Source organism: Salmo salar, chromosome ssa09 (assembly GCF_905237065.1).
Source record: "Salmo salar chromosome ssa09, Ssal_v3.1, whole genome shotgun sequence".
Taxonomy (NCBI): domain Eukaryota; kingdom Metazoa; phylum Chordata; class Actinopteri; order Salmoniformes; family Salmonidae; genus Salmo; species Salmo salar.
This window is the reverse complement of record NC_059450.1, coordinates 93,606,924-93,620,922: the sequence shown is the minus strand read 5'-3', so window position 1 is coordinate 93,620,922 and position 13,999 is coordinate 93,606,924. Positions and strand designations below refer to the sequence as shown.

The 13,999-nt window shown below is 44.3% G+C and overlaps 1 protein-coding gene across 1 annotated transcript in view; it reads left to right on the top strand.

The window, feature by feature from the left end:
- Nucleotides 1–13,999, top strand: part of LOC106612290 (arf-GAP with Rho-GAP domain, ANK repeat and PH domain-containing protein 3) — a 49,570-nt gene that overhangs the window by 23,154 nt on the left and 12,417 nt on the right. The window contains exons 7-20 of the mRNA XM_014213320.2: nt 3,949–4,018; nt 4,134–4,254; nt 4,858–5,149; nt 5,542–5,741; nt 6,110–6,195; nt 6,505–6,687; nt 8,704–8,854; nt 10,705–10,809; nt 11,285–11,438; nt 11,626–11,728; nt 11,983–12,181; nt 12,939–13,002; nt 13,267–13,430; nt 13,783–13,995. Coding sequence (XP_014068795.2) covers nt 3,949–4,018; nt 4,134–4,254; nt 4,858–5,149; nt 5,542–5,741; nt 6,110–6,195; nt 6,505–6,687; nt 8,704–8,854; nt 10,705–10,809; nt 11,285–11,438; nt 11,626–11,728; nt 11,983–12,181; nt 12,939–13,002; nt 13,267–13,430; nt 13,783–13,995 — 2,105 coding nt within the window. The remainder of the gene's footprint in view (nt 1–3,948; nt 4,019–4,133; nt 4,255–4,857; nt 5,150–5,541; nt 5,742–6,109; nt 6,196–6,504; nt 6,688–8,703; nt 8,855–10,704; nt 10,810–11,284; nt 11,439–11,625; nt 11,729–11,982; nt 12,182–12,938; nt 13,003–13,266; nt 13,431–13,782; nt 13,996–13,999) is intronic.

The window sequence follows — 13,999 nt, the reverse complement described above, 5'->3', positions numbered from 1 at the left end:
GCTTGACATTAACCTGTTTATTCACTGGTCCTTCAGACAAGGAGGTGACTGAACATGTTAACTAATGGGGATAACTCTAGAAAGTTGAATGAAGTTTAATCTCGTGTTTCTCTCTGCAGGGCTGATATTTCTTCTGCACGGCAGTCCCAGTTTAGAGGGAAAGTTGCTCACACGCCTTTACATTTTTACACATTTTGTTGTGTTAAAGCCTGAATTTAAAATATATTTAAATTGAGATGTGTCACTGGCCTACACACAATACCTCATTGTGTCAAAGTGGAATTATATTTTTTGAAATGTTTACTAGTTAATTCAAAATGAAAAGCTGAAATGTCTTGAGTCAATAAGTATTCAACCCCTTTGTTATGGCAAGCCTAAATAAATTCAGGAGTGAAAATGTGCTTAACAAGTGACATAATAAGTTGCATGGACTCACTCTGTGTGCAATAATAGTGATTAACTTGATTTTTGAATGACTACCTCATCTCTGTACCCCACACATACAATTATCTGTAAGGTCCCTCAGTTGAGCGATGAATTTCAAACACAAATTCAACCAAAAAGACCAGGGAGGTTTTCCAATGCCTCGTTAAGAAGGGCACCTATTGGTAGATGGCTCAAAATAGAAAATATATCCCTTTTGAGCATGGTGAAGTTATTAATTACACTTTGGATGATGTATCAATACACCCAGTCACTACAAAAGATACAGGCGTACTTCCTAACTCAGTTACCGCAGAGGAAGGAAACTGCTCAAGGGATTTCACCATGAGGCCAAAGGTGACATTTACAGAGTTTAATGGCTGTGATAGGAGAAAACTGAGGATGGATCAACAACATTGTACTCCACAATACTAACCTAATTGACAGAGTGAAAGGAAGGAATCCTTTAAAGAATACAAATATTCCAAAACATGCATCCTGTTTGCAATAAGGCACTTAAAGTTCATTTTTGTTACACATTTTTACTTATGTCCTGAATACAAAGCGTTATGTTTGGGGCAAATCCCACACCAACAACACATCACTGAGTACCACTCTTCATATTTTCAAGCATAGTGGTGGCTGCATTACGTTATGGGTATGCTTGCACGGCAAGGACTAGGGAGTTTTTCAGGATGAATAAAGAAACAGAATAGAGCTAAGCACAGGCAAAATCCTAGATCCAAACCTGGTTGTCTGCTTTCCACCAGACACTGGGAGACAAATTCACCTTTCAGCAAGACAATAACCTAAAACACAAGGCCAAATATACACTGGCATTGTTTACCAATACAACATTGAATGTTGTGGCCTAGTTACAGTTTTGACTTAAATCGTCTTGAAAATCTATGGCAAGACTTGAAAATGTCTGTCTAGCAATGATCAACAATCAGCTTGACAGAGATTGAAGAATTTAAAAAAGAATAGTGTGCAAATAGTGTACAATCGAGGTGTGCAAAGATCTTACATGCCGAACACACAGCTCACGTCAAGTGGCGAGCGGTGCACAATACATTTACACATACATGTTATTAAATCATTACATCCACACTGCTCGCCCGCGTCAACGAGCGTCTGCATAGCCAGGTGTTAAAATAGAACTTGGTTCTATTTGTGATGCTTGACGCACTGCAAGTACCATTTCTCCAACATCCTCATTGGTTTTTAGGAGCATATACCCACGTGGGTGATTGACAGATGAACTGAGGTACACTCTCCATTCCAGTTGGTAGTTGTAATGCACCTTTAATGTTGGTTGCCAACCGGCATATAAAGTCCGAAGAAGAAGCCTGAAGGAGGAGAGATTACTAGAAACTAACAAGGTTTACCTTTTTATCTGTGGATTAATTGTCGGAAGTAGAGGACCTTGTGCATTTCAGGTGAAATAACAAACCAATGTTTTATATTCCAGGACAAATTAGCTAGCAACAGTAAGCTAGCTATCTAAATTGGCATGAATGATTAATGCTTTTTGACCTGTCCCCAAATCAATATAGTTGGTTCAGAGTTTGTTTTGATATTTCAACCTGCATGTCCTGATCGCATTTGGTGTGGGTGGACAATATCAGCATGTTACCCAGAAAGACTCACAGCTGTAATCACTGGCAAGGGTGCTTCTACAAAGTATTGACACAACGGTGTGACTACTTTCTGAAAGCACTCTCTGCTTCGTGTCTTTTTTTTCTTCCTTTTCCCATTGTGTTTCTGGCTAAATGATAAACAGTTAATATCGCTTGAAACTGAGCTCTGCTTATTATTTTATAACTACAGTTGAAGTCGGAAGTTTACATACACTTAGGTTGGAGTCATTAAAACTCGTTTTTGAACCACTCCACAAATTTCTTGTTAAAGAAAACTGTAGCTTTGGCAAGTCGGTTAGGGCATCTACTTTGTGCGTGACACAAGTAATTTTTCCAACAATTGTTTACAGACAGATTATTTCACTTATCATTCACTGTATCACAATTCCGGGGGGTCAGAAGTTTAAATACACTAAGTTTACTGGGCCTTTAAACAGCTTGGAAAATTCCAGAAAATGATGTCATGGCTTTAGAAGCTTCTGATAGGCTAATTTACATCATTTGAGTCAATTGGAGGTGTACCTGTGGATTTATTTCAAGGCCTACCTTCAAACTCAGTGCCTCTTTGCTTGACAAAATGGGGAAAATCAAAAGAAATCAGCCAAGACCTCAGAAAAAAATTGTAGACCTCCACAAGTCTGGTTCAGCAATTTCCAAACGCCTGAAGGTACCACGTTCATCTGTATAAACAATCGTACGCAAGTATAAACACCATGGGACCACGCAGCCGATCATAACACTCAGGAAGGAGACGCGTTCTGTCTCCTAGAGATGAACGTACTTTGGTGCGAAAAGTGCAAATCAATCCCAGAGCAACAGCAAATGACCTTGTGAAGATGCTGGAGGAAACGGGCACAAAAGTATCTATATCCACAGTAAAACGAGTCCTATATGGACATAACCTGAAAGGCCGTTCAGCAAGGAGAAGCCACTGCTCCAAAACCGCCATAAAAAAGCCAGACTACGGTTTGCAACTGCACATGGGGACAAAGATCGTACTTTTTGAGACATGTCCTCTGGTCTGATGAAACAAAAATAGAACTGTTTGGCCATAATGACCATTGTTATGTTTGGAGGAAAAGGGGGAGGCTTGCAAGCCGAAGAACACCATCCCAACCGTGAAGCACGGGGGTGGCAGCATCATGTTGTGAGGGTGCTTTGCTGCAGGAGGGACTGGTGCACTTCACAAAATGGATGGCATCATGAGGAGGAAAATTATGTGGATATATTGAAGCAACATCTCAAGGCATCAGTCAGGAAGCTAAAGCTTGGTCGCAAATGGGTCTTCTAAATGGACAATGACCCCAAGCATACTTCCAAAGTTGTGGCAAAATGGCTTAAGGACAACAAAGTCAATTTATTTATCACAAAGCCCTGACCTCAATCCTATAGAACATTTGTGGGCTGAACTGAAAAAGCATGTGCGAGCAAGGAGGCCTACAAACCTGACTCAGTTACACCAGCTCTGTCAGGAGGAATGGGCCAAAATTCACCCAATTTATTGTGGGAAGCTTGTGGAAGGCTACCTGAAACGTTAAACAATTTAAAGGCAATGCTACCAAATACGAATTGAGTGTATGTAAACTTCTGACCCACTGGGAATGTGATGAAAGAAACAAAAGATGAAATAAATAATTCTCTACTGTTATTCCGACATTTCACATTCTTAAAATAAAGTGGTTATCCTAACTGACCTAAGACAGGAAATGTTAACTAGGATTAAATGTCAGGAATTGTGAAACTGAGTTTAAATGTATTTGGCTAAGGTGTATGTAAACTTCCGACTTCAACTGTGTGTGTATATATATATATATAATTTTTTTATGTATTATATATTTTTTAAAGCAGTGGTATGACACTGATCATTTTGTATTTGGCATTCTAGGAACTATGTATTCCAGAAACGCTATGTGAAGTTTGATGGCAAAAATCTGCTGTACTTCGGCAGTGAAAAGGTAGGCCTTTTTTCCTGAATGATGGACTGTAATCACATTGAGATAATCAGCATTGTTCATTACAATATTTGTCTCTTTACCAATATTTCTCCCTCTTTATACTATTCTCTCCAAGGATCCGTACTCTAAAGGAGTGATTCCTCTGGCTGCGATACAGATGGCCCGCATGGCCAAAGACAATAAATTTGAGATAGTGACAAGTCACAGGACGTTTGTCTTCCGGGCTGATAACGAAGGTAAACAAAGCACTTAACAACAAACAATTAAAATCTCACACACAGGCAACTACAGAAATTAGTTGTCCCAATTTCCCATCGTGGATTTTAAAGCATTGGATAGATGTTATTAAATCCAAGTGTCCAAGTGCGTACTTTAGGAGAAGCGTGAAGGATTGGGACGCAGCTATAGAGGAGTCCTCAAGGCATACAAGCAGAAAACAACTTATGTGACAACCTCTGTTGGACGAAGGTTGACCCAATAACCTTCTTTTCTCTCTGGAGACTCAAATGACCCAAACGAGCAAAATAGCCTCTGTCATAATCTCATAGTAAAAACATCTTATTTACAACTTTATTTTAGCCTACTGATTCCTCTGGTATTTATCTATTAGGAAATGATTTGGTATCGAAAGACACTTTCTGGTACAATTGGTAACTGACTGGTACAAAAGGATGCTTGGTTTGAATCCAAACGACACAAACAATAAATTCACATTGTTATTGTGTAATTACCATTTTTACCATATAATTTCATAGTAAATACCTGGTATTTTCTGTACCATTTTAAGTACAAAAAAAATGGTAATGCCAACCGATATCTTTCTACCTGTCCCCTCTCAGTGCAGAGACATCAGTGGTGCAGTACCCTACAGGGGAGGGTGAAGGAACAGCTTGTGTTTGGGCGCCCTCGCTTCGGTCCTGGCAGCCACTGTCAGAGGAGTGGTCCTCTGGAGCTCAAAGGGACCAAGTCAAAAGTCTACGTGGCCATCAACACAGAGCAGGTCTGGCTGTACAAGACTGAACAGTGTTTTAGGAATGGGATTGGAATCACGCTGATCGAGGCCAGAGGAGCTACGATCAGAGACGGCAAAGGAAAAAGCTTTGACCTCATCACTCCTTACAAAACATTCAGGTTAGTTGTTTACTGACATGGGAATAACACTTGTATACCTTTCTCTAGTTTTGGCAACAAATACATTCTGTTCATCATCACTCGGGGCTCCCGAGTGGTGCAGCGTTCTAAGGTACTGCATCTCAGTGCAAGAGGCGTCACTACAGTCCCTGGTTCGAATCCAGGCTGAATCACGTCCGCCAGTGAGTCCCATAGGGCGGCGCACAATTGGCCCAGCATCGTCCGGGTTTGGCTGGTGTAGGACGTCATAGTTAAAAACAAATTCTTATTTACAGACTTGCCTAGTTAAATAAACTTCCTACGCTGTTGTTTTTGAATCCCTGAAAACAGAGACAATTGTGTTTGATTGATTTGAGCCAGGAAAGTTTTTGATTGATTGGTTGTCCCTGTAGTTTCACAGCTGAGTCTGAGCGGGATAAGAGAGATTGGATGGAGGCTGTACAGGAGTCCATAGCAGAGACCCTGTCTGACTACGAGGTGGCTGAGAAGATCTGGTCCAACAGGTTTAATAAGCTCTGTGCTGACTGCCAAGCAGTCAATCCTGACTGGGCCTCCATAAACCTCTGCGTTGTCATCTGTAAGAACTGTGCAGGTGAGACAGCGTTTCCCCTACTATTGTATAGGTGGGGCGGGCTCCCCCTCAGTTTGATGCCAGAGGGCCTAGCTGGGTGTTGGGTCCCATCGGGTGCGTGTGACTGATGATATAGCATTGGCAGCTGTTGGCCAGGTGTCTTAGTTATCAGCCCATTGTCATGAGCCACAACCGTTTCATTCTCACCTGTGTTGTTTTTATCCCACCTGTGCCAGGTGAAGTGAAATGTTTCCAAATACACACATCATTTCTCTGTCTCGTGGTTCTCTCTAGCGAGGCAGCGCCTGAGTGTCCTGTTACCAACACAGTACCACTGTCTAGTGCCAGGAGAGTGATTACGGCGGTCTTTTGTCCCTTTTCCCCTGCAGGTCAACACAGAGGTCTGGGAACTATGGTGTCTAAAGTACAGAGCCTGAAACTGGACACCAGCGTGTGGAGCAATGAGATCGTGCAGGTGAGAAGAACCAGGGGGCTTCATCAGGGAAGGGGGAGGGAGAAAGTCAGGGGAAATGCTCACGTTTATTTTAGTTAAGTGGCTAAATATTTTTCGGGATACTGAAATGAGTTTGTTTTGTTGTGCATCAAGGACTTCTCACCATTTTCACCTCCAACAAATCCATTATATTGGAACAGAGTTTAAATATGTTTTGTACATTTTTAAGTTGAAAGTCCGACGATAGACTGTGAATATAGTCAGGACCTCATGAGTTATGATTATTCTGTGTTTTTTGTGGAAACTGTTCTGTCTTTGTGTGTTCGTCAGCTCTTCATAATGTTGGGGAACGACCGAGCCAATGAGTTCTGGGCGGCCAGGTTATCTCCAGCTGACGAGTTAGACCATGATGCCACACCTGACCAGCGGAGAGAGTTTATCATCCATAAGTACCGTGAGGGGCGCTACCGACACCCCCACCCCAACTTCAACACACAGGAGGAGCTGCTCAAGGTACAGGAACACTTTGTATAGCTGCTATAAGAGGATCTAGGGGAAGGGGGATCCTAGTCAGTTGTACAACTGAATGCCTTCAACTGAAATGTATCTTCTGCATTTAATCCAACCCCTCTGAATCAGAGAGGTGTGGGGGGCTTCCTTAATCGACATCCACGGTGCCCGGGGAACAGTGGGTTAACTGCCTTGCTCAGGGGTAGAACGACAGATTTTTACCTTGTCAGTTCGAGGATTTGATCCAGCAACCTTTTGGTTACTGGCCCAATGCTCCTAGCCGCCAGGCTACCTGCCACCCCTATGTGGTGTGTTGTATAGGCTATATTCTTATCATAAACCCTTTTTATTAGTCTACAAGGTGTACGAATGGAGAACATTTCTAGGTTGTTATGAAATAAAAACTAAATGACTATCTGTCTTGGCTGGCTGCTCTGTCTCTCAGTAAAAACACACGGCTGGCTGCTCTGTCTCTCAGTAAAAACACACGGCTGGCTGCTCTGTCTCTCAGTAAAAACACATTGCTGGCTGCTCTGTCTCTCAGTAAAAACACACGGCTGGCTGCTCTGTCTCTCAGTAAAAACACACGGCTGGCTGCTCTGTCTCTCAGTAAAAACACACGGCTGGCTGCTCTGTCTCTCAGTAAAAACACATTGCTGGCTGCTCTGTCTCTCAGTAAAAACACACGGCTGGCTGCTCTGTCTCTCAGTAAAAACACACGGCTGGCTGCTCTGTCTCTCAGTAAAAACACACGGCTGGCTGCTCTGTCTCTCAGTAAAAACACACGGCTGGCTGCTCTGTCTCTCAGTAAAAACACACGGCTGGCTGCTCTGTCTCTCAGTAAAAACACACGGCTGGCTGCTCTGTCTCTCAGTAAAAACACACGGCTGGCTGCTCTGTCTCTCAGTAAAAACACACGGCTGGCTGCTCTGTCTCTCAGTAAAAACACACGGCTGGCTGCTCTGTCTCTCAGTAAAAACACACGGCTGGCTGCTCTGTCTCTCAGTAAAAACACACGGCTGGCTGCTCTGTCTCTCAGTAAAAACACACGGCTGGCTGCTCTGTCTCTCAGTAAAAACACACGGCTGGCTGCTCTGTCTCTCAGTAAAAACACACGGCTGGCTGCTCTGTCTCTCAGTAAAAACACACGGCTGGCTGCTCTGTCTCTCAGTAAAAACACACGGCTGGCTGCTCTGTCTCTCAGTAAAAACACACGGCTGGCTGCTCTGTCTCTCAGTAAAAACACACGGCTGGCTGCTCTGTCTCTCAGTAAAAACACACGGCTGGCTGCTCTGTCTCTCAGTAAAAACACACGGCTGGCTGCTCTGTCTCTCAGTAAAAACACACGGCTGGCTGCTCTGTCTCTCAGTAAAAACACACGGCTGGCTGCTCTGTCTCTCAGTAAAAACACACGGCTGGCTGCTCTGTCTCTCAGTAAAAACACACGGCTGGCTGCTCTGTCTCTCAGTAAAAACACACGGCTGGCTGCTCTGTCTCTCAGTAAAAACACACGGCTGGCTGCTCTGTCTCTCAGTAAAAACAGCGGCTGGCTGCTCTGTCTCTCAGTAAACAAACATTGCTGCTGGCTGCTCTGTCTCTCAGTAAACAAACATTGCTGCTCACTACCCTTACGGGAAAAACCACATGAATTTCACGTGTTTTTCTGTAAGGGTACACATTTAGACTAGATGGTATTGGTGGTAGTTTTAGTACCTGTAAGCTATACTAGGGTTCAAGTTACGGCTATAGCTGCCTGTAGCTAGCATGCAGCCAGACTTTTATCCCAACAACAATGACATGGAATGTGCTTTGAAACTAAAACAATTACAGAGAGTAGATGAAAGGGAGCCAGTTGAATGGAGAGGGGACTTTTTGGAATATAGGCTGAATGTCTGTCCCTGTGGCTGTGGATGCTTTTAGTGGTACGTACATGCTGTGTGTGTGTTTGTTGCGTCACCCTAATATATCCCCTAATGCTTCCCTCTCTCTGTCTCTCCTCTCTCTCTCTCTACCCTGCAGGTTCTGTGTACTGCTGTGACCGAGCAAAACCTGCTGAAGACGGTCACCCAGATCTTCACCGAGGCAGAGGCTGTCCGAGCCCGCCTCGCTGCCTCTAATGGATATGACAAGCATCTGTCTCAGGAATACTCCCTCCCGCAAGGAACCTCAGGTGAGACAGGGGACAGGCTTTATTTGCCTGCTGGACTTTTGATGCATTATGTGACTATTTTGCGACCGTGCAGTATAATGTAGTGTGCTCAGCAGCTCTCTGGAAAAAGCTTTCAAGTAATTACAGCATGGTTCATGGTTTGATAGAGCACCCAGAGCTTTTGTGATGAAACAGTTTGGTCTTCCTCTGCATGTTGACCTCTAGTGTTGTAGGAGTAAAATATCTCTGTTGAAACAGCACACCGAGCTGTCTCTGAAATAGCACAACTAGCTATCTCTGTTGAAACAGCACACCTAGCTGTCTCTGTTGAAACAGCACACCTAGCTGTCTCTGTTGAAACAGCACACCGAGCTGTCTCTGTTGAAACAGCACACCTAGCTGTCTCTGTTGAAACAGCACACCTAGCTGTCTCTGTTGAAACAGCACACCGAGCTGTCTCTGTTGAAACAGCACACCGAGCTGTCTCTGTTGAAACAGCACACCGAGCTGTCTCTGTTGAAACAGCACACCGAGCTGTCTCTGTTGAAACAGCACACCGAGCTGTCTCTGTTGAAACAGCACACCGAGCTGTCTCTGTTGAAACAGCACACCGAGCTGTCTCTGTTGAAACAGCACAATTAGCTGTCTCTGTTGAAACAGCACACCTAGCTGTCTCTGTTGAAACAGCACAATTAGCTGTCTCTGTTGAAACAGCACACCGAGCTGTCTCTGTTGAAACAGCACACCGAGCTGTCTCTGTTGAAACAGCACAACTAGCTGTCTCTGTTGAAACAGCACAACTAGCTGTCTCTGTTGAAACAGCACAACTAGCTGTCTCTGTTGAAACAGCACAACTAGCTGTCTCTGTTGAAAATGCACAACTAGCTGTCTCTGTTGAAACAGCACAACTAGCTGTCTCTGTTGAAACAGCACACCGAGCTGTCTCTGTTGAAACAGCACACCGAGCTGTCTCTGTTGAAACAGCACACCGAGCTGTCTCTGTTGAAACAGCACACCGAGCTGTCTCTGTTGAAACAGCACACCGAGCTGTCTCTGTTGAAACAGCACACCGAGCTGTCTCTGTTGAAACAGCACACCGAGCTGTCTCTGTTGAAACAGCACACCGAGCTGTCTCTGTTGAAACAGCACACCGAGCTGTCTCTGTTGAAACAGCACAATTAGCTGTCTCTGTTGAAACAGCACACCTAGCTGTCTCTGTTGAAACAGCACAATTAGCTGTCTCTGTTGAAACAGCACACCGAGCTGTCTCTGTTGAAACAGCACACCGAGCTGTCTCTGTTGAAACAGCACAACTAGCTGTCTCTGTTGAAACAGCACAACTAGCTGTCTCTGTTGAAACAGCACAACTAGCTGTCTCTGTTGAAACAGCACAACTAGCTGTCTCTGTTGAAAATGCACAACTAGCTGTCTCTGTTGAAACAGCACAACTAGCTGTCTCTGTTGAAACAGCACACCGAGCTGTCTCTGTTGAAACAGCACACCGAGCTGTCTCTGTTGAAACAGCACAACGAGCTGTCTCTGTTGAAACAGCACAACGAGCTGTCTCTGTTGAAACAGCACAACGAGCTGTCTCTGTTGAAACAGCACACCGAGCTGTCTCTGTTGAAACAGCACAACGAGCTGTCTCTGTTGAAACAGCACAACGAGCTGTCTCTGTTGAAACAGCACACGTCTGATCATTTATAAAGTATTTATCATGTTGTAAATGCATTTATTATGGCTTATTCATGAAACTCTTTATGAAGTATGACTTAATGTTTTGTCCTGTTTGCCTAGACCCCAACTCGTGTTTTTTTTTTTTTGGAGTGTCAAAATCAGTTTCTTTCATCTGTTCCTCCCTGTTTTCTCAGACCCCAGTGTGTATGATGAGATTATGCAGGCCGTGCTGCACTCCGGCTACCTCTACAAGTCATCCTCAATGAACAAAGGGACATTATCCAGGAAAACCAGAGAAGGTAGGCGTGTGTGCGCACGCACGCACGTGTGTGTGTGTGTGTGTGTGTGTTGGCAGGTGCTAACAACACACCACTTGGCACAGATTGAATAGAGGAATACTGCCTCCACAGTAACATCAGCATAAAGGCCTGGAGAGAACAAAGCACTTTATATGACCAAATACTGACTGGGCCAATACTGTTCTGTTAGGAAATACACTACTCACTGTTAGGGGCTGGACTCTCTACAGTAAAACAGAGTTTTGTGATTTAGAAAGTCACTCATAGTTACTTGTAGTTTATTTCCCTCTAAAAACACAGCCCATCATAAAAATCCCTAATGTTTTTTTTTTTCTTTTAAAGGGACCACGATTTCCAGGCTTCTTCACGTTTGTTCGCTCTAATATTCGAGGGATGAGCGTGATTCTGAAGTACGGCAACGCCAGACTATTTTAGAACGTGACGGCTTATATGTTTGCTGTTATTTGCCCCCCAGATTTCCAGAAGTACTGGTGCACGGTGGAGAGGTCTCTTCTGTTCTATGAGTCGGACCGATGTCCTGATCCTAGCATGAAGATCAACGTCAAAGACATCGTCTGTCTGGGGGTCAGCAGGCCGGACTCCTGCAACAACAACGGCTTCATTGACAGGTTAGAGGACCAATCATGGCACAGGAACTAATGTAGGCGGCCAATCATACTGTCTCTTTCAAACACGCGCGTGGAGAAAAGGTACATTTAGCATGAAATGGTTATATCACTGCCACTCAATGTACAGATATCTACCAACTAGTGTTGATCTAATGCCCTTCACTTATGTTCCTGTGTCTTGTTGTAGGTTTCTCTATACATTTCAACTGTACTTGTCCTCGGAGAAGCTCTATCAGTTTGGATTGGAAACTCGTGATGCACTGCAGTGTTGGGTCAAGGCCATCGGAAAGGTATGAGATGACTTTCTATCTCAAAAGAGTGCAATGCCTGCACACTGATGATGCCAATTCTCAGCTTTACTGACGTAGTTACAGCTCTTCCAGCTCAGAACGTTGTAATGTCCCTATGCATACATAAAGGTGGGGTTACAGTGAATTGTTACCTCCTTTCTAACTAACACTGTCTATGTACTGTACTAGCCTGGGATGTGTCTGTCCAGTGTTCCCTCCTGTACTTGAACCACTTCCTGTGTTGTCTTCCTCAGGCCGCCACACCTTTAAGCTGCCACTGCCTGCTAACGAGGGAGTTTGAGCGGGTGGGAGTGCTGCGTTACAAGGCCATGCGAGACCCTTCTCAGTGGAAAGAGGGATATTTTGTCCTTCAGAAGTCTAACCTCTTCATCTGCCCAGGGAACGACGGAGCAGCTGAGGACATTATCAACCTTAAACGTCTGCAAGAGCTCAGTGAGTCTCAAAATAAAATCAAATGTATTTATATAGCCCTTCGTACATCAGCTGAAATCTCAAAGTGCTGTACAGAAACCCAGCCTAAAACCCCAAACAGCAAGCAATGCATGTGAAGGAAGCACGGTGGCTAGGAAAAACTCCCTAGAAAGGCCAAAACCTAGGAAGAAACCTAGAGAGGAACCAGGCTATGAGGGGTGGCCAGTCCTCTTCTGGCTGTGCCGGGTGGATATTATAACAGAACATGGTCAAGATGTTAAAATGTTCATAAATGACCAGCATGGTCAAATAATAATAATAATAATAATAATAAACATAGTAGTTGTCGAGGGTGCAAAAAGAACGTCCGGTGAACAGATCAGGGTTCCATAGCCGCAGGCAGAACAGTTGAAACTGGAGCAGCAGCACGGCCAGGTGGACTGGGGACAGCAAGGAGTCATCATGCCAGGTAGTCCTGAGGCATGGTCCTAGGGCTCAGGTCCTCCGAGAGAAAGAGAGAATTAGAGAGAGCATATTTAAATTCACACAGGACACCGGATAAGACGAGAGAAATACTCCAGATGTAACAGACTGACCCTAGCCCCCCGACACATAAACTACTGCAGCATAAATACTGGAGGCTGAGACAGGAGGGATCAGAAGACACTGACCATGGACATTTCTCTGCCTTAACTAACCCAAGCACTGTTTCTTTGAGCACCTGTCTGCTGATGAATAATGTAGTCTGTCTTCCATTTGTTCTGTGTTTGTCTCCTAGGTATAGTAACTGAGAACCAAAACCATGAGAAGAAGGAAATTCTGGTTTTGGTTGAAAAAGGAAGGTTGGTTTTCAGTCTCTTTTTGTCATTATATAAGTATGTCAACATATCGTGGCTAGTTTGGTGCCTAAAAACTCATTTACATGGTCAAATTATTTTCACTCTGGAAATTCCATTCCCCACCAATTCTGCCCACAACTAGGGGGGAATTTCCAGAATGAAAGTAATTTGACCATGTAAAAGGAGTTTTTTTGGAGCCGGATTCAGAGTGAGTTTATTTTCTCTGAACCATCACCTCTGAGTATCGACATGTCTCCCCCCCCCCAGGACACTGCACCTCCAGGGGATGGGGCGGTTAGACTTCTCCCTGTGGTACGCAGACATCCAGAGAGCTGCTGGAGGGAAGGGCAACACCCTGAGAGAACAGCAGCTCAGCAGGAATGATATCCCCATCATCGTAGACAGCTGCATCGCCTTCATCACACAGTATGGTAAGGGAGGAGTCTGGATAGGCTATTCTATTCCATTACACAGTATAGTAAGGGGATAGAGGATTCTGCATCAACAACAAAAGGGCACGTTTTCCAGGGATCTTGTGGATCCATGGTAGGATCCATGGCATTTGACGCATTTTCAGTGGAGGTAATCCTTTTATATTAAGGTATACAATACCAATGTATAAAAAGGGGTTTATAAATAGTTCATCAATTCATTATAACTCTGCAGTGGCCTGTGTACTGAAGGGATTCTTTACCCAGCTTAGCTGTACTTTACACCAGCCAGAGACAGGAGATACTAGCTGATGACTGATGTACTGGATCGGATGTGTGATCTGCTCGTCAGGTCTGGGTCATGAGGGGATCTACAGGAAGAACGGAGCCACGTCCAGGATCAAGCTACTGATGGAGGAGTTCAGGAATGATGCTCGGAACGTCAAGCTCCGGATGGGGGATAACTTCATCGAGGATGTGACTGACGTGTTGAAGAGGTTCTTCAGGGAGATAGACGACCCCATCTTCATGGCTGACCTGCATCAGCTATGGAAGGAGGCTGTCCGTAA